Source organism: Opisthocomus hoazin, chromosome 11 (assembly GCF_030867145.1).
Source record: "Opisthocomus hoazin isolate bOpiHoa1 chromosome 11, bOpiHoa1.hap1, whole genome shotgun sequence".
Taxonomy (NCBI): Eukaryota; Metazoa; Chordata; class Aves; order Opisthocomiformes; family Opisthocomidae; genus Opisthocomus; species Opisthocomus hoazin.
In genome coordinates this window covers 877,291-897,274 of record NC_134424.1, presented here as the reverse complement: position 1 = coordinate 897,274, position 19,984 = coordinate 877,291, and the positions used below count along the sequence as shown (strand labels likewise).

The window sequence follows — 19,984 nt, the reverse complement described above, 5'->3', positions numbered from 1 at the left end:
CTCCTCGGTCACCAGCCTTGCCTCTTCCCCCAGCCCGGGCTCAGGCAAGCGTTTAAAGTTCTTAGGTCAGCACCAAAGCCAAGATGAAACGCTCAAATGAAAAACATGCCGAAACATGCTGTAAAAGCAATGGTGGATGGAGAAAGTTTTGAAGCCCAGCATTTTTTTTTTACTCTCAAAACTGGAAATGCATCAAAATCTCATTTTTGGTACACGAACTGGATGCCCGAGGAGTGAGTTATTATCATACTTCTAAATCCTATCCTCATGTTCCTGTTACATTTAAAAAAAAAAAAAAAGAGGGTGGAGGACAAGGGGCTATTTTTGTGCTTTTAGTCCCCTAAAATCAAAAAAGAACAGGTTTGACGCCCGAACACGATGTACTTCCTTGCCTTGAAAACCGCAGCGTTATCACCATTTATCACCAACTGTGTTTGTCACAAGCAAAACAATGAAAGTGAAAAAGCCTGGCTGACACTCAGAACAATAATGCAAGTTCACAATTTGCATGTGTAATTCACTCAATGCCGACCAAATTATTTTAAAACTGAGCACAAAACGTACCGAGTGAGCTCCCACCTCAGCCTATACGTGGAGAAGCGCCCGGGCTATCGGCTGCAGAGCAGTCGGAGTCCCCCAGCGAACCGAAGCCACCCTCACGCTCTAACGGCATCGGCACACCGAGGATCACGTCCGCACCCGCACGGAGCCACGCCGCGGGGTGACCAATGTTCCGGCCCTTTGCTTCGGAACTTCAAGCAACCCGTAGTTCCAGCCAGCCACCCGATGACACAGCTCTCTGCATCTAGGCTTTCTTAAGCATCACGTTCTTCTACAAAGACTGAGCAGTTGCTTGATTATGAGTTGAAATACTTATGCACTTTTTCCCACATGTAGGGGGGAAAAAAAAATATTTGCAAATTAAAAACTCCTTAAATACGCCAGACAGTTGACAAACAATTATCAAAAAACATTTTCAACTAAGCAAAAGAAATTTTGACCACCAACTGAATTCATATTTTAAACTAATTCTCCCTTTTCCCCCTGAAAACTCCTAAGCTCTTTTTATCACTGAATAAATTCACCTAAACTGAAGAAAATGAATCAAATAAAAAAGGAAACAGCTACCTCAATATTTATGTTGTTTCTATACATTTTAGCCTAGGGGGCCCAAAGAGATCACAGAATTTGGAATTAATTTCTTCAATATTTTCTGCTTTTTAAATACCCCATGGCTGTCTACCTACACTGGGGCCAGACAAAGCCAGACACACCTTCAGACTTTATGCAGACTCCACATTCAAGACTATTCCCCACCAGAGGTTTTCTGCCCTTTTCTTTAATCAAGGCCATTATTCTAGCCTAAGATTTTACGTATCAGTGCCAGATGAGAAAAATTTTATAGCAAAACCATTAAAGTTCTGCAGCTTAACTGCTCGAGATGCAACAGGCGGACGGACAAGGGGACGAGAGGTTTCATCTCCTGGACTCGCTCACGTCTCCAGGTTGCGAAAAGAGCAGCTCTGGTGACTCAGGCAATTCCCCGCGTGCCTCACTTGTCTGCAGGATTCGTTTCTTCTGGGCACTTACAGATCATCAACCAGGAGTAAACCATTCCTTCTTGACCATCAATTAGATTTTACTTCCCTCCCCTAGCTTGTTTTTGTTTTGTTTTTAGATAAACTCATTACCTTAAAACAGACAGAAAACAGCTGCCCTAAGTGTGAAGAACATGTCTCGGTCTAAAGATGAAAGCAGCGAATGCCTCTTCGAATTTGTTTATTTTAAGGCAGATTAAGTTCCTGCTTGGCTCCACGGTGAGCAGCCCGTGCCCTTTAGCCAGTCCATCTTGCTGTGCCTTATGTACCGTGCTCTGGCACGTGCAGCGCGCATTTTTTTCCTCAGTGCTGGCATGAGAAATGAGCTACAGCCTGCCTCACTTTACCAAGGTCATTTGAAGGTGAATGCCCAGTCACACGGGGTGAGGGAAAATGGTTTTCCCCACCTTGCAATCCCACTTCCACTTCGACCTGCCTGTCAAATCCTACAAGCTTGCTGCTGGAGCGACCTCAAGTCCCACGTAACATCCAAGATAACGGTTTCCAGCAAGCCCTCCCTGCTTCCCAGCACCCCTCCTCCAAACCAGCGCCCTGGCACCACGGGGCATGGCTTCACCTCCCCGTCTTTGGAGGACAGCAGCCTTGGACCTTCCCCCGGACTCCTCACAGAGGGCTCTCGTCTATATGAAACCTTACACAGCCTCCACTGTTTCACTGGTTTTCTCGACCCTTTCCAGGCTGTCTTGGCTTTCAGTGGCCTCCCCAGCAGCTCAAGCGCACACCTCTGAGGCTCTGCCTCCAGGAAAGGAAAAGATCTGCTGGATCCATCCTAACTCTTTGCCTTGGGAGTCTGGCACCAGCTGGGACATCGTGCAGGCTAAAGCCCTGAGGAGCACAGGTTCACGACCACTCCTGTGTTCAGGGCTCAGCAACGTCAGACCCCACGGCTCTAGACTAGGGACTACGTCCTTCTGGATGCATGCCATATATGCTCACTTCTCCCCATAAACATCGGAGCTCATCAGCTGTTACTGCTCGCGATGACTTCTCCAGGACTCTGTCCACCACGCCTCACAGTTCTCAGCCATCTGTTACAGCTCAACAGCTTTTGGAAGAAAGGTATGAATCAACAACATAGCAGAGAAGTGTCATCATCCTCCCACAGTGAACCCATACTTGAGGCCAAAAATCAAAGATAAAACGCTCCTAGCTAACACTGTAATATACACCAGCTCCGAGACAAAGTAGTTCAAGATTTATGAAGTCAAAAGTGTACTAGAGAACAGAAAAAGGCAGTTATTCCTCTGATCCACACATGTTCATACACTTCTCCACGTGACGGCGGTGGCCAGCCTGGGGATCAGGACAACCAACGCCTTCCTGGAACTCAGACTGCAGCAACCGCCAGGGCAGGGCTTGCGCGGCGTGTTCGGCCGTCCCGTCCTGCCAACGGCCTCTCCGACAAACTGATGCCCACTGAGAGGTTTTCAGAGGATTGCTGCCATCCAGTGAACTCCGGACTCACTGAAGCACAGGTCCCTATTTCTACCTTGTCTACAGCTGATGAACTAAAGCCCAAATTCTGCGAAGCACATAAATCCAAGAATAAGTGACAGCTAAACCCAGATCTTAGATCCTGATCGATAGTTCCCAAACTTCATGCCAAAAAGCCCTGCTTATTGCAAGCGAGGCCCCTTGCTTGGGCAGGAATCTCCCCTGGCAGACGCTGCAGTCACCCTGTGTACGCCAGCGGCAGAGACTGCTACGAGCTGCGGATAGAGCACCTTCCCACCAGCATTTCAACATTAAGTCCCTGTGTTTCGGTGCACACCTCAGTATCTCAGGTGAGGCCAACAATATATATTGTCCACTGCCACAAGTCTTTGACTCTAGTCATCGAGAACTGACATTTCTGCTTCTAAGATTTAAAAGGGAAATAATTTGTTTAAAAAACCTGAATTTATCCCTATTACGTAAAATACTTTTAATAGAGTATTTCCTCTACATAGTTCATTAATTGGCTTATGATTGTCCCACCTAATTTCTTTTCTAATTTTCCTATTATTTAAGTAGTTGCATAAAATTTGGCTTCCATCCCAAGAAGTAAAAAACACAATGGGACTATCTATACAGAGCACTGAAGTTCTATGAAAGCTCCATGTATGACTTCATAGCTTGGAAAAATTACCCTTTAAAAGCCACGGTTTCGTCTTGGCGATTCTGTCATGCACACTTTGCTCTTCGGTGGGATCATCAATTCAGGAAAGGACCAAGCACGTTTGGGTCAATGCTATAACCTCCATGCATGGCCTGGATCTTTTTCCAGCAGGTGTAAAATTTACATTTTCTCAATTAGTATCAACTTTTGGATAATATCAGTACACCAGTGACTGTTGTACGATGTAAGAATTTCTAATATTGACCAAAGGCAGAAGGTCTTATGAAGGAGGAAACATAAGAATCGTTCATTTATTTGCAGCATCTTTTTACAGAGCAAACATTTCAACTCTCTGACTTCAAGATTGTTTTGTTCTATTCTATACGCTGCTCAAAATCCTGATTTTCATCATAACATCAGCCCTCCATTTAGAAGTGCTCTATTCACAGAAACAAAACATGCAGATTTGGACTTCCAAATATATTTCAAGTTTTGACATCTCAATGTGAAAAACATTTACCCTTGTCAAAGGATATCCTCTTATTATCAGAAATGAAATGCAAGTCTCAGAAAAATCATTACTTGGTACAATAGCACAATGCTACTTACAGCCTCAAATCTAAATCATTCTTTTTTGATTTGTGCTGGTTTTATTCCACCAGACTTAGAACAGTAACCCCATGGTAACCAGAGAGCGACAACACACAGCACTCGATTCCACGCGGTTTCTGCATGCCTACACCCAGTGTTCACAGCCCCTGAAAGCCCTGCCACAGTTCAGGGGCACGCAGCGTGCCGGGGCCGGAGGCAGAGCCCAGCACGCAGCGCTCCCAGCCCAGAGCTGCCCTGCAGCCACGGCAGAGCCCGGCCAACCGGCAGGGCCACGGACCTGCCTGCTGCCCGCGCACCCCAGGCCCGCTGGCTCTGCAGAGCACCTACCAGGAACAGAAACAATACGGATGAAAAGCATTTTTAATTCTTTCGTCAGCATTCCCCCCCGTCAGGGTGTGGAGAGGGGCGATCCCTGCACCCTTTGGTTGGCTGTTACCCAGAGGGCAGAGGGACACGCACCCAGCGCTCTTCGGGAAGGGACAGCCTGGCACGAGGACACGGTGCCCACGCGAGAGGGGCCATCACAGAATAGTAGGGGTTGGAAGGGACCTCTGTGGGTCATCTAGTCCAACCCCCCTGCCGAAGCAGGGTCACCTACAGCAGGCCGCACAGGACCTTGTCCAGGCGGGTCTTGAATATCTCCAGAGAAGGAGACTCCACAGCCTCCCTGGGCAGCCTGGGCCAGGGCTCCGTCACCCTCAGAGGGAAGAAGTTCTTCCTCATGTTCAGCTGGAGCTTCCTGTGCCTCAGTTTGTGCCCATTGCCCCTTGTCCTGTCACTGGGCACCACTGGAAAGAGCTTGGCCCCATCCTCCTGACACCCACCCTGCAGATATTTGTAGGCATTTCTAAGGTCCCCTCGCAGCCTTCTCTTCTTCAGGCTGAACAAGCCCAGCTCCCTCAGCCTCTCCTCGTAGGGGAGATGCTCCAGTCCCCTCACCATCCTTGTAACCCTCCGCTGGACTCTCTCCAGTAGCTCTTCATCTTTCTTGAACTGGGGAGCCCAGAACTGGACACAGTACTCCAGATGAGGCCTCACCAGGGCAGTGTAGAGGGGAAGGAGAACCTCCCTCCTCCTGCTAGCCACACTCTTCTTGATGCACCCCAGGATCCCATTGGCTTTCTTGGCAGCCAGGGCACACTGCTGGCTCATGGTCACCTTGTCGTCCACCAGGACACCCAGGTCCCTCTCCGCAGAGCTGCTCTCCAGCAGGTCCACCCCAAGCCTGTACTGGTGCATGAGGTTGTTCCTCCCCAGGTGCAGGACCCTGCACTTGCCCTTGTTGAACCTCATCAGGTTCCTCTCTGCCCAGCTTTCCAGCCTATCCAGGTCACGCTGAATGGCAGCACAGCCTGCTGGTGTATCTACCACACCTCCCAGTTTGGTGTCGTCAGCAAACTTGCTGAGGGTACATTCTAACTCTTCATCCAGGTCGTTGATGAAGAAGTTAAACAAGACTGGGCCCAGTACTGACCCCTGGGGGACACCACTTGTCACCAGCCTCCAACTAGACTCAGCGCCGCTGATGACAACCCTCTGAGTTCTGCCATTCAGCCAGTTCTCTATCCACTTCACCATCCACGCAGCTCGAGGCGCCCGGTGGCACCTCAGCTGAGCTCCCACTGTACCACCGCTGCCGCTTTCACCTCTGCGTGAGCAGAGGGTACAGACAGGGCTTGGGGTGTAAAGGACGAGAATCTACAGTGTGTAACGCCCTCGGAGCCCAGCCGCCAAGCAGCGAGCTGAATACGCGATGTAACGGGGGTGGGAGGACAAAAAAACCAAAAACCCCAAACCACCACTTCTTTGAACTTCTTGAGCAGTGCAGTAGCTAGCTTTTAAGGTTAAGCAAACTGCCCTACATTTAAAGAAAAATAAATAAAAAGCACACCACACATACAAACCAGGGGATATGCACAAAGTAGGAAAGTGAAAATCCCAGAGAGAGTCTGAAAAAACAATTCTGCGCAGACTCCAGTAATTCTGCTCCTGTTCCACAGGAGCTGGATTTAAGAGTGAACCACAGGGAGCTATTAAGCATGTTTCTTTCTTCTTAGAAAATCCAAATATCTGTGAAGCATACCCTCTGGTCCGTACAACTGAGAGATTCCATGTTTGATTCCAGAGGTCTATGGGAATATTTCATCTGGAGAGAGTGAATGCAGAAAAAGACGGAATAAACAACTCTGCCTGGAGCCAGACCTAACGCAGACAAACGCTGCCCCACACAATCTGCCAGCTTGGTTCCTGAAAGCACATTCAGACCATTGGTAACTGCCACATGCTAATAACCTTTAGCAAACTTTCTTGCAGTCTCAGACACACCCTCATGCAGACTTTAAGTTGATATACAAGTCTGCAGAGAGAAAAAGGTACAGAATACAAGTTTAACTTTGATGCCAAAGGCCATGGGTGGAATCATTCACAACATCATTCACACACCAAATTGGCAGTGAAACAGAGATTTAATGATACCTTGGATGAGCTAATACAAGCCCTTTCTAGCTCCCAAGACCTCACTCTATAAGATTAAAATTCCAAATTTTCCAAGGTCTTTAATGCCAAAAGGTTAATTTGCAATCAAAAAAAGAAAAAAAAAAAAAGTGAAACAGGGAAGAACAGGAACACTTGGTTTAAATTCTGGATGAAGAGCCAAGCCAAAGGCATTTATTTTGTGCAGCTAAAACAACAGCCGCCCCAGCAGGCACAGTGAGGATGCAGCAGCTCCATCGATCACCTCCGTACCTGCCGAAAGTGCCATCGCACACAAACCTGGGAGAGCTGGCCCGGCTTATTCCTGGGCAGAGCTTCTGCCTGGCTTCTGCCTGCCACCCCCACCCAAACCAAGCGCGCTGCCGTGCTCTCCCCAGCACTGCCTGTTAGCACAGCAGCCGTGGCCCACGCTGCAAAGTGGAAAGCTGATGCTCCAGGCACATAAAACCAGCCTCTGAAACAAAGCCACAGGGCGAACGTCTTCGCTCCCCAGCGAGCGCTGGAGTTGTTTACCCCAGCCCACTTCATCTTCAAGCGCAGATCCTGCATGGAGCAGCTTCAAGAAGAGGAGACAGTCACAACCCCGAACAGTGCACGCCTGCAAGAGCCTTTCAGGAGGTGCATCTCCCCCTCCAGTTTAGGGCTTAGTTCTTAGTCCATTTCTAAAAGGGCTTCAGGGCTTAAAATCAGGAGGGCTCCAGCCGCGAATCACAAGGCAACGCTGCGAAGCCAGGCACCCTGACACTGCCAAGGGCAGAGTTCAAAGACACTCCGACCTGCGGTGTCCACCGCTAAGTCCTTACGACCCCCTGCTCAGCACGCTGCTTCACACAACGCCCGTTCTGATGCCCTGAATTCTTCTGAACTCTTCATTCTATTAAGATTTAAGAGGAGAGGCTGAGAGAGAGCAGGGACTGCCCAGCCTTCAGAAGAGAAGGCTCCAGGGAATCTCATCAACGCGTAGCAATGCCTGCTGGGAGGGAGCGAAGACCAGAGGCTGTTCTCAGCGGTACAGAGCGACAGCACAAGAGACAACGGGCATGACCTGAAATGCAGGAAATTCTCCCCAAACATCAGAAAAAGCCTTTGTACTGCGGGGGTGGCCAAACGCTGCAGCAGGTTGCCCAGAGAGGGTAGGGCGTCTCCATCCCTGGTGATGCCGAACGCCGACGGGCCAAGGCCCTGAGCAGCCGGCTCCAGCTCTGCTCTGCGCAGCGCGGGGCGATCTCCAGAGGGTCGCCCAGCCTCTGTGGTTCACCGGCTCCTGCCGAGACCCGTGGGTTCTGCTCCGAAGACCACAGACCCGAACACAAGATACTCAAATATCAAGTATTACATTGTGCAAATCTCTTCATGAGTCCAGGGCACTGGACCCTATTTTGAAAGTAAAGAAATTACTGAGATAAGTTACCTGCATCTGCATCACAAGGAAGGACAAACTATCATCATTTGCATAACATCCCGAGAGTCGTACATCAGTAATCCTCATAGGTTTGTTACACATTAAACAGCAAATACAATGATATGTTATGTTTATCAATCTTACAGCAACAATTCAGGCAGAAAGACAGAAAGAAACATGCACTGAAGAGGGTAAAGGCCACCAGGAGGGGAATGTCTTTACTGGTATATAACACCAGTTTGAAGCCAAAGGAAAAAGTAATGGTATTTTAAAACAGCAACAAAGACCCTTTCTGCCTCCACATAAGTAACCTGCCCAGCCAGCATACTGCTGTTTACACACAAATATTTACTGTATGCTTCCATTTAGTTCAAGTAAATGGATACAGGCAGCAAAACCTGATCACATAAAAACGAAGACATTTAACATTTGATGCTCTCTAATCCCCGAGTGGATCTCCTCTTTCCTGTGTCTTCCCAGGCTTTCATTCACCATTTAATGGTTACCTCTGTTTAAGGCAACATCTTTAATGCCCATGCTGACTTTTAAAAACTCTTTGTGTGGCAAAATTAATTTAGAAAAATTTTATTCTGTTACAACTTTCCAACAACTGAATTGTTCTTTTAATAAACAATGATGAAGCCAAGCATTATATTATTCTTAATAAGGAGGAAGAGGCACATACTGTGGGTGTAATCGGTGGGAAATTAAGAAACATTACTCCTAGCTCAGCTGTTGATCTGCTGCCTGACCTTCAGCTGCTTCCTCTGATTATCTCCATCTTCTAAACATTAGCAGCCTTTTTCTTCCTAGTAATGCAGACCTGCAAAGGTGCCTTCTCCTCTTATTTCTGTTATCAACAAGATAGCACGGTTATTATCAAGATTAGCTCACTTGCTTTTAGACACATACCAAAAAACAGTTCTTCTGTACTGGTTTTCAATGACTTTTTCACCTTTCCTCCGGAAATTTGGGCCACATAAAACAACACTGCAGTAGGGTATTTATCTAAGTATTCATAGTCATCATCTTTGACAATTGATCAGTAGCAGACAGCAAATTATGATCCCTGAAGTAAATATTTTCAACAGATACAAACACTACCTTCAAAAACTAGGTAGATCTTATCAGCACCAACAGCTGAGTCTCCTCCTGATACAATTATCATTGAACTATCAAAAGCACAAAATCTTACATTATTTATAAAGCCTTCCTTGATCCTTCATTTTCTGAAACCAAATGAGGCAATTTCAGGAAGCAAAACTAATTGCATGAAGAAAGAGAAGTGAATGGCTGCCAGGACTTCAAGGTTCAGGGCATTCTACCACTGACTGCAAATAATGGGTCATTTAAACTCTATTTCTTACAGCAATATTCAACATAAAGAGCTAATAAAAGACTTAGGCTGTATCAACTTTTGGACCTCTCTAAATAAAACCTCAAACAGAAGGGAGGATGATGCAGTGGAAGAGAAACACCAAACATTCTCCTGGTTCCACAGGCATCTACTTGCTGTTTCTGTATCAAAGGAACGTTTACACTATCACCCCTGTATCAAGTCATTACAAAACTATTAAGTGAATTCTAAACCTATTTCAACTCCATCCATCAAGCAACTGAACAGCCAGAAACAAGGAGGAGAATGAAACAGTAACCCCAGCTTAGGATCCCAGCCCATGAAGTAGGCTACACGTAAAGCTCGAGGTTACTGGTAACGTTTTGCCGTGTTTGGTCTAAACTGATACAGACCAAGGAGCACAGATGACTTCTCCACTGACCTGCTTGTTGATCCAGATGACAGTGAGAACGCAGGAGAGACTGATCTCTGGCCTTCCTCCAAGGAACGAGCTTCACTTCTTTTGCCATCGGGAGTGTCTGGTTTGAGTACCTGGGCCTTTCCAAGGACGGCAGCGGTGTGATGCTCTTCCGCATGTTCTACCAAGGCGAAAGGCAGAGATTAGCAAGGATGACAAAGCAAAACACTATTGTCTAAATTTTTGCAGCTTGGAGACGGATTTTAAGAAAAAAGCAAAGCTTTAAAATATTAAAATACCAGCGCCTCATTCCCACTACTTTGCTTCCCGAAACTCTCACCGTTTCAAAGGTTTCCTTTCTTTTCCTGCACAGTAAGAAGAACCCCCCCCTCCAAGAGCCGGAGGCTGAAACAGGAACGTTCCGTTGCTGTGAGTTTCAAACACCAAGGAGGAGAGAAATAAAGGGTAAGGAGATTTGTCACAGTCCCTAAGATGAAACTTTCTTTCAGAAATTAGCAAACACTTAATGAGACAGGGCTGTTCTCTGCTTCTTGCTACGAGCTCACTTCATCTGCTGCATGAGACAGCTTGACAGCTTTAAAGTTTTACAGATCACGTTAACAGGCTTGTTTTCAATAAGAGAAGCATTACAATTTATTTCCTTATGCATCCAAGAAAGAGAATGTCAATCTAGATAATTGACATTTCCTTTTTTTAATAGGAGAAATCATTTCTAGACAAGAAATATCATAAATTGATATTGTGTCAAATATTTTTATCTACAAAAAGATGAACAGTTCTCTGAAAAGATACCTTCCACCTCTCCAAAGAGAAAGGAAAGGCAGACTAGAAAGTAGAGTATGTAAAGATAAACTGCTCTTATGCCACACCCACAACTATTTTCAAATATTTGAGTTATTTAACTAGAAAGTTGCACGGGGAATGGGAACCATACCGAAACTCAGCTCATTAATAATCCTTATTACAGCCATTGACAGCAGTGCTGTGTCCACCCTCACCAACCAAGCCATACTCCTGCTCAAGCCACTTTGACCTTGCTGCCCCTCCAGAAACGACTGCGACCGAAATTGCCAAACAGAATGTCATTAGAGTGGGGAAGAGCTATACAATCTTTGAATTTGGCTACAGTTTGCCCTTTCCCTTCCATTAAAATGCATAATTAAATATCAGGAGCTGGTTTTGTCTGCTGAAAACAGCCGGCAGATTACAGTGAGTCAGTTGTCCAACTAATGAAACCTAGCGCTGAAATGAACAGGTTAAAAATAGCCAGGCCCTGGCAGTAATGCAGCCCAGAAGAGGGGTATCACAAGTATTCATCACATTCTGCTGGCGCTTGTCCTTAGGCAAAGCAAAAACCTATGATGAGAATCGTAAAATGGAAAGACTGGAAATTGAACATTTTAAGTTTAAAGACAAAACAAGACGATGTAAATCAGGAGGGTACGATTAAAACACCACCCAAGCCAGAGTGAGACCTCCAGAGAGGTTTACGTTACACCAACCAACACTATAGCAGAGGGCAACGGGGGACATGCAGGGGGTTAAAAAAAAAAGTATGTTTTAATCTGTACAATTCCAGTGCTTCCCTGAGAATCCGAAGGAAGTGGGTAAGGAAAGCATACAAAGCCTTTGCTCTTCTTCGCAGTTGTGCTTTCAGACAGCAAGTCATCAGACCACTGCTGGTGTTCTTCCTTCCACATATTATAATTTCTAGTTTAATAAAGGTAATTACTGTTAACGAGGAACACTGAAGAAACAGGCTTCAGGCATTTGTCCTTCACCCACAAATAATCTTTTTGCTTTGTTCTCCAAATGGCTTACAAACAGTCAACCAGGTGCAGATGCTTGGCATAAAAGTAGGAGCTGAAATTTCAAAGATGATTGAACACCCTGGGCACAAGCAGCAGAACGAATATTGCGCAGGTTTGTCAGAAGCAGGCGAGGTGGCACCGTGTACTTCAGCCCACACGGCAGAGGTTGATACACCTGATACAAGTCATTTTCTACCTGAGCACTCTTGGAAAAACTGGGGCTTTACGTGAGCTTCTCAAAGCCCGTGGTCAGTGCACAAAGCAAAAGCTTACACAGAAGACAGAAACCCGGTACTGCACAGTAGCCGATCTCTCCACAGAGCATAGCTAGAAATGAATACTTCAAAGTTTGTGATCCCATTATCTAACAACACATTGCTTCTGTCTCTGCCACAGAAGAGGAACATCACTGTAAATTATGTCAAACACGATAAACTTTATCCTTCAGATTCCTTAATTTTTACCCTTCACATGGAAAGGATTTATGCATAGCATCGAGGTCTGCATGAAATGATAAGGACAAAATTCATACCATTATATTGGTATTTTCATTTCTTTTTACTCTTGAGAGCTCTGCTAGAGGAGACAGCACAGGAGACAGCCAAAGATTAATTCTGTTCAACTGAGGAAGAGCCGGGATTTGTGAGAGCTGATGCAAACTGAACTGCTGTATGTTCCCAGGGACACAGACAGCAGCACACCCAGTTCTGGCCAGTGGAACTCTCTCCAAAAGTTGGTATCTGTAACAGACTGTAACTCCCCAAGTCATACTAGGTTGAGGAGCACTCTTCTAAATCTCACATTCAAAGGTAACACACGTACACTGCCAAAGCAACCAGCAACACAAAACAAACTGAACAAAGCTCTAGGGAACAAGTTAAGAGCACACGTGGGTATTTATCTGACATTGGGGGTAGTGAGGATCATAAACATACACTGGATGTTGTTCCTAACTCGTAAAGAACTGAGTAACTGCAGTTGTGCATTCCCACTTTTCACTGTGTTGAACTATATAAAACCAAAATGAAGCAAGTTTAAAAAAAGAGAGGCAACATAGGGTATAAACAGTCTAAAGGAAGCCAAAGTACTTTACTGCTGCACCCTCAGGGCAAATAAATACTTCTTCCAATCCACACCAATGTCCTTGCAGATCCCAGTTACCGACTCCCTGTCTCATCAATGATACAGAAAAGCAAGCCAAGCCCAGGCTCACCTTCATCTCAACGTGCAGACTGTCACATGTCCACTCTCAGCAACTTCGTAGGTTTGGTCTAGTACCCAAGATCCCAGTTCAACCAGGCTAATTCAAACATGCACCTATAGCAAGTACACGTGTACACAGTCCCACTAAAAGCACTGGCACTAGTTTGCTTATGCAGCACACTAAAATCCATGGCAATCTTTTCAGGGTCCGTTTGATTCTTACGCATTTTTTTTCCCCTTAAGGACTGCAGGAGAAGAATAATGGGAGGAAAGGACATTTCTTTGGGAAACCTCCAACTTATTAGTGTGGATCAAAGAGGGAGACCGTATTAAACAACATTACTAACCTGTGGCCGCTGGCAATTCTTGGACAATGATTTCTTCTCTGTTTTGAGCACTTTCTGTTTTCCTCTTACCACTTTTCTTCCACCGATTATTTACTTGATCCACCAAAAATTGAAATTCAGTTCTGTGTTTGTTTCCTGAAATGTAACAGTGCATTACTGATCATTGCCACAGGACTCTTCAGGTATGCCAGAAAAAGAGAGAAGGATGTGAACAGAAATCAGTGCAAAATACTGAATTAAAAACATTATAGTTACAGCAAATGAACACCCACTCATCACTGCAATGTTCCACATTCCACTAATGATCCAAATCTGTGCCTATGCTTTTACAGTTACCCAGCAGTCAAGAACACTTGCACAGATGATGTATTTTGCACTGAAGAACTGTGTGTGCTTCTTTATATTATCTTTTTCTTCCCCTAAGCTTGTTCAGTATTGCAGTTACCATTGTGACACCATTTCATACTGCAGCCACGGCACCAAGCCTGCCCGAGTTCGAGGAGCACCTGGACGATGCTCTCAGTCGTACGGTTTAGTTCCAGGCAGTCCTGCGAGGAGCACTCTGCTAGAGAGGAAGGAAAATCTCACGACTGCTCTGTGAATGGCCTTGAAGTTGCTTTGGTTTTCCCCCGTTTCTGCAGTACAGCAATGCCGAATGCCTTTGTGCCCTGTTTATTGCACCGTACCGTTTTGATTCAGATCCTCTAAATCGTAGTTAATTGCTCTCTGGCATACTCTGCCCTTTCAATCACTTAGTGTGTTTTAAGCAGTCCTCTGGTATTCAGTCAAAGCAATGTTGTTCTTTAATCTAGATACTTCAAATCCTTTACTCAGAGTCCGGGAAAATACCTGGTCTCCTCAGACGATGCCAATCACCTAATCCTCTCTGGGCACGAAGGAAACTCGTTGTTTTCCCTACAGAACGCACCAATTCCTGCCGAAACAGCACATTTGACTGTGGCTACCCACAGCTAGCACAGCACGACAGCCTACCAGTCCATACACATGGCTTCATACTGGTATGTTATGGTGAAGGCAGCAAATCTTCTTTCTTTGGAAGGACTTTCAACAAAAAGTAACTCTGAGAAACAGACTTATCTTTTTCAGACAAATAAAGTATTTCAGCTAAAACCTTTAGCCTAATTTTTAGCCTACGGAAAAAGCATTCAAGATGTTCTCCATGGCAGAGGCAGGAAGGCTCAGAGTCCAACCTAACTGTCCCTGGGGCAAAACAACCATTCATAATGGCACGAGAAGGTGAAGCACACGCAGCCCTTCCTCTGGGCTCCAAACTGCCTGTCCCAACGGCGTCCAGAAAACCAGCTCATGGAGACTTCAGCAGTCCAACACGCAACAAAAGCCCAGCTCCCAGCTGGAGAGCTTTCCGATGCACCCTCGCAGGGCGCAGGACCCCACCAGGCTGGCAGCTCGCCCACGCCATCCCCAAGGGAAGCTTCCCAGCTACAGCAACAGAGCGACCGACGGACGGAACAAAGCAGCTCCCGAGGAAAAGGGGACACCTTGTCTTGTACGCACCACCGCGCGCACACCGCCCTCCTCCCTTCTTTGCACACACAGAGCTGAAGGTTGTGCGCAGCCTCTGCTCTGCAGAAGCCACACACACGCTGCCCAGGTTACTGCCTGCAGGAAAGACTAAGCTGAACCCCAGCAGAGAGGACGGGCAGAAAAGCGAACGGGAGCCCTGGGGACGAACGAGAGCCCGGGCACCCCTCGGGCTGGGGGTGCACGCACAAGCTCCACGCACCAGAGCCGAGCGACGTCCGTCCCCTGGCAGCAAAGCACACGCCCCGCTGAATCGGGTACGTAGAAATCAACCTCGAGCCCAGCTGAAACAAAGAACTCCCTGGTAACTTTTCTGTTTTCTTTGTTTGCTGCTGTTTTCTTTTTCCAGATCAGTCTCCAAACCACCTTCTTCTTGCTCGGCAGGGCAGGGAGAGGGGAGAGGCAGAACAACCCCGACCTTCCCCGTAGCTGCAGCACGGGCACTCCCCGGGTTTCCACCCCGCGGGCGCCTGCACCGGCAGTGCTCCATCTCCTTCCCTTCTGGCCCACCACGCTCTCCCATCCCGGGTCAGCAGCAGGGGCTGCCTTCCCCCACAGGCACTCCGACCTCTCCTCCGAGGACAGGCTGAGGGAGCTGGGGCTGTTCAGCCTGGAGAAGAGAAGGCTCCGGGGTGACCTCAGAGCATCTGCCAGTGCCTGGAGGGGCCGACAGGAAGGATGGAGAGGGGCTTTTCACAAGGGTGTGCAGTGATAGGACAAGGGGGAATGGCTCTAAGCTAAAAGAGGGCAGATTTAGATTAGATATTAGGAAGAAATTCTTCCCCATGAGGGTGGTGAGGCCCTGGCCCAGGCTGCCCAGAGAAGCTGTGGCTGCCCCCTCCCTGGCAGGGTTCAAGGCCAGGCTGGATGGAGCTCTGAGCACCCTGGGCTGGTGGAAGGTGTCCCTGCTCATGGCAGAGGGGTTGGAACAGGATGATCTTTGAGGTCCCTTCCAACCCAAACCATTCTATGATTCTATGACCTCCTCCTTGACCACGACTCATCTTCTCACAGCACCGCCTGGCCTCGGCACCCGGAGGAGCGGGCACCCCTTGCCAGGCACTGCATGGAGCACGGCACATTTAAATCACCGCTGCACCTAGCCCAGATCGACGTCCTGCTGCGGTGACAGGAGGGGGGAAAAGCCAAGATAGAATCCTATCAAGTTCTGCCCCACAAAAAAACACATTTAAAACTGTCTCCCTCTCCCTGCGTAGCTGGAAACACCACAGAAGGTCAACAACTCCTTTAGTAAAAGGAAAGTTCTGGCCCCAGATGCTCGTGTCTGAGCCGCTGCACGTGTATTATGCAACTCCTTTGGAGCTTCAGTTTTTCCAGGATTACTGTTTGCTGTTGGTTTGTTTTATGGTGTAACGACAAAGCTTTTCACGTGAAGACAACATGTCCTGGCAAAACCAGGCACTAGTCAGCTGCACTGTAAGTCACCACTACACTGAAACGACACACCACGCACACTTCAGAAAACTACAGGCGTTTCACTAATAAAACAACTGCAGATACAATTACAAATACTTAAAACACAAAACAAAAATCAGTAAACCTCTGAATAACCCTGCAAATTAGAAGGTTTATAAAAATAAAGCAATAGAACAACTTTTTTGACCAAATTCACTCTTTTCCCTTTTTTAACTCTTTAAATCAAGGCCTGTCCGTGCAAAAAGCAGCCCGAGGCTGAGCCCGGCTGAGGGTGTCACGGAGCTGCCGAGGAGCAGACGGGAGCCGCTGCAGGGCACAGCGCGTGTCCCGGCACCCGCCAGGCGCCGAGGCCGGCGGCTGCTCAAGCAGAGCTCCCAGCTGGCACACACACCGTCCGCAGGCCCAGCAAGTCAGAACGCTACCTGGTATTTCAAGCACACTTCAGACACAAATAAAGCAAAAAAAAAAAACCAACAGTGTCATTTGCAATTTTCCAAGAGCATAAGAAATTCTAAAGAAGATACGAAGTAGAAAAAAAAAAAAAGGGTTTTATCAGAGCTGTTTTCTCTTGCTTTTCAAGGAGGCTGTTACCTAGCTCCGCTGTCTTGTGTTTCGCACGGAAATACAAAGCAACAGTATATGGTTGGGGTTTTTTTATTCAGAACTTATGCCAGAGTTAATTAATTCAGCTGTGAATTAGGGACCTAGGGTGCAAATGTTGTAAATTACAAGGAAAAAAACAACCTGCATTGTATAATAAAGCTTTTTAAAATCCATCTGTGCTACAGTGGAAAAAAATTATAAAAGCTCTTTTATCTCTACATGTCCTCCAATTTTAATGTACAATTCCTTTTTCATGCTTGTGATTTCTTCCCTATTGCTTTTACGACAAATAATTTGCTGACACTAGTTAACATTTACCTCTTTGGTCATCACTTTTTATTCACTTTAAAACCATATGGTCCCATTAAAGTATTTTTCCATCTTCTCTTTTGGGTTTCTTTTTTTTCCGACTTTTAAATGTTAAGTTGCCTGAGGCTAATTTATTCACTTCGTAGTGTTGGTAATTTTGAAACCATATCCTTTTAACAATATAAACTCAATAAAATATCTGGCTTTCGAAAGCAAGATGGCATTTAATATCTTCTTGTTCAAAAATGTGCACAGCAGATGAAGAAAACCAAAGGACAGCCCGGCAGCGCCAGACCCCGCGGCGGCCGCCAGCAGCGCGCAGCGTTTGGGCGCAGAACGGGCAGACGGGCTCCTGCGTCCTCACCCCAGCCCGGCCGTGCCGGACCGCGGCTCGCAGGGCTGCGACGCCAACGCAGCAGCCCGGGACCCAGCTTCACCAGGAAGCCGTGCGCCTCCAGAGCGTCTGAGCAGCGAGCTGTGGGGCTTCTCCACAGGATCAGCTCCCGGGTGACAGGTGACAAGGCGGCGTGCGGGCACCGCACCGCAGTGGCACGTCCCCTCGGCAGCTCCCTCGCACCGGGGTGCCTCCACGCCAGCCCTGCCGTCCCCGTGCTCCCTGCCTGCGGGAAGGGGGACCGGGGCGAACCCGCTCCCCGCGAATTCGCTCGGGCACCTTCCCGGGACTGCTCTGCCCGGCCGAGCGCTGCGGAGCGGAGCGCTAAGCGCTAGTCGCGAGGCACGGGCTCTGCGCCCCGGCCCTCCTGCAGCCCGGGACCCGGGACGTGTCCTTCACAGAGCCACTGCAGTCTCGGGGGGAAGTACCCAATGTGCCATTAATACGTTTTAAGTTATTGTACTTTTTTTTTTCCCCCCCTCCACTGTACTGCTAGAGATTTGTGCATGGCAAGAGAGGAATTCCTAACCAGTTACTTGGAATTAGAGGAGAACGCTTCAGATGCAAAACCACAAACAGTGCGTGTACACTTAGAAAAATACAGTCTCAGGAACAGCAACAGACAGCAAGGGAACAATTTGCTAAAGCTTGAGGCCCTTATTTAGCCTGCACAGAAACCCAGCTAAAATCAACAAGGCTAAATCTAGCTGCATTATGGAATAATTTATACGCCTGAAGCCACGCAAGCAAACACAGGAAATATCACCATATTGCAGATTTAAATGCACCCTTAAATGTACGCAGAACAAGTTGTCCCTCCATCGCTTTGCTCCTCTGTGGCTGAAAGCAGAGAAGTTCCATGTTCAGTGAACGTTGTTCTAGCGTTACACGGCTGACTGCCACGTCTGAGTGTGCCAGCAGAGCGCAGGCGAAGCCAAATGAGCAGGACACAACGGGGAAGAAACTGTGAAGAATACATCACCGCTACAGAGCTAAGTACAGAGTAACGCTATTTAAAACCTGATCTACAAGCACAAGAAAGCAGGGTCAGGAAATAATCTGTAAAAATTGATTTACTGTAGCCATTTCTGTACTAAATTACTGCAACAGGATGCAAGTCCTGCCAGCTTTAACTCTGACAAGAACGTCTGCTTCTAAACTAACCATAAAGATGGTTAAACGGTTCCACGGAGAGAGAAAACACTTTAGAATTTAAGACAGGTTAAAATATTGTGCCTTCCCATGGTCAAGTTAAGCAGGAATCAGTTCTCTGTTGAAAACAAAAAAAAACCTACCACCAAACAAACAAACAAAAAAACCCATCAAAAAATCCCCCAAACCCACCAAAAAAACCCAGACAAAATTGTATCATTAAACTACAGCTCTCCCTCTGATATTTTTCTTATTTTTTGTCTCTTCTCATCTGTTACCCTGGCAGGGCAGAAGCAGGTTTAATAACCAGCACAAGCACTGGTCTCTTGCACAAACAGAGGGGATTCAGTGTAAAAAATGAAACAAACAGCAACAACAAAACCAGAAAAAAAAAATCACTAGTTTGCACTGAATCCCACTTGCCTGCACGGGGCGGGGGGGCCACCCAAAGGAGCAGAGGAGTCTTTGTAAGAGATCACTTCAAAATCACAGCGCTGGGTGGCAGGGGAAGGCAGCAAAGGCTGCAGGGAGCAGGCAGGAACGCGCGAGTGCTTGTGGGGAGGGGTATGAAGGAGGGGAGTGAGCAGCACTGAAACGCTGGACAATTTGAGAATCACAGCACACAAAACACAGAAAATGCAGTTTTTGCTCAGTTAAAACACTTTTTAGCAGTAAGGGCCACTTTGGTTGACAACTGTAGAAGTGTAAAAAAATTGCAGCCATAAAGTATTTTAGAAATGCCACATTAAATATAAACTGCTGTGGCTACATCACTTGCCAGTTAATGTCACTCTGCACTGGACAGCAAACCTTGAAGAATGAGGTACAGAGAGAGTAAATGTGTACAAACTTCTCTGCTACGGGAGGAGGCAGCGGACTTGGGAGAGCCAACCCCCCCCAGAATGCAGGCGCATTTTAAATAAAGCCACCGTCCAGCCACTAAGGGTGCAGGGGAGGAGGGAACGTCCTGAGTAATGGGAAGACGCCAGTGCTGGTGTCACTGGGTGTGCTGGCGAGCCAAGGCAGCCTGGTTGAGCCCAGCTTGCCAGCAGAGAGCCTGCCCTGGAGCAGCCCAGCTGCGCCCGAGCCAGGCTGCGGCTCCTGGGGGGTCACAGCCAGCAGAGCTGTCTGCAGAGCACAGGTCATACAGCGCCCAGAACCTCAAA

General features: G+C 47.2%; 1 protein-coding gene across 5 annotated transcripts in view; it reads right to left on the bottom strand.

The window, feature by feature from the left end:
* RAD18 (RAD18 E3 ubiquitin protein ligase) overlaps positions 1–19,984 on the bottom strand; it is a 56,767-nt gene that overhangs the window by 10,144 nt on the left and 26,639 nt on the right. For 3 of the 5 annotated variants that reach the window (XM_075432990.1, XM_075432986.1, XM_075432988.1), the window contains 2 exons: positions 13,361–13,495; positions 10,003–10,159 (listed from right to left, as the gene is read on the bottom strand). In XM_075432990.1, the coding sequence (XP_075289105.1) occupies positions 10,003–10,159; positions 13,361–13,495 (292 nt within the window). The remainder of the gene's footprint in view (positions 1–10,002; positions 10,160–13,360; positions 13,496–19,984) is intronic. The other 2 variants (XM_075432987.1, XM_075432989.1) reach the window with 1 other exon arrangement.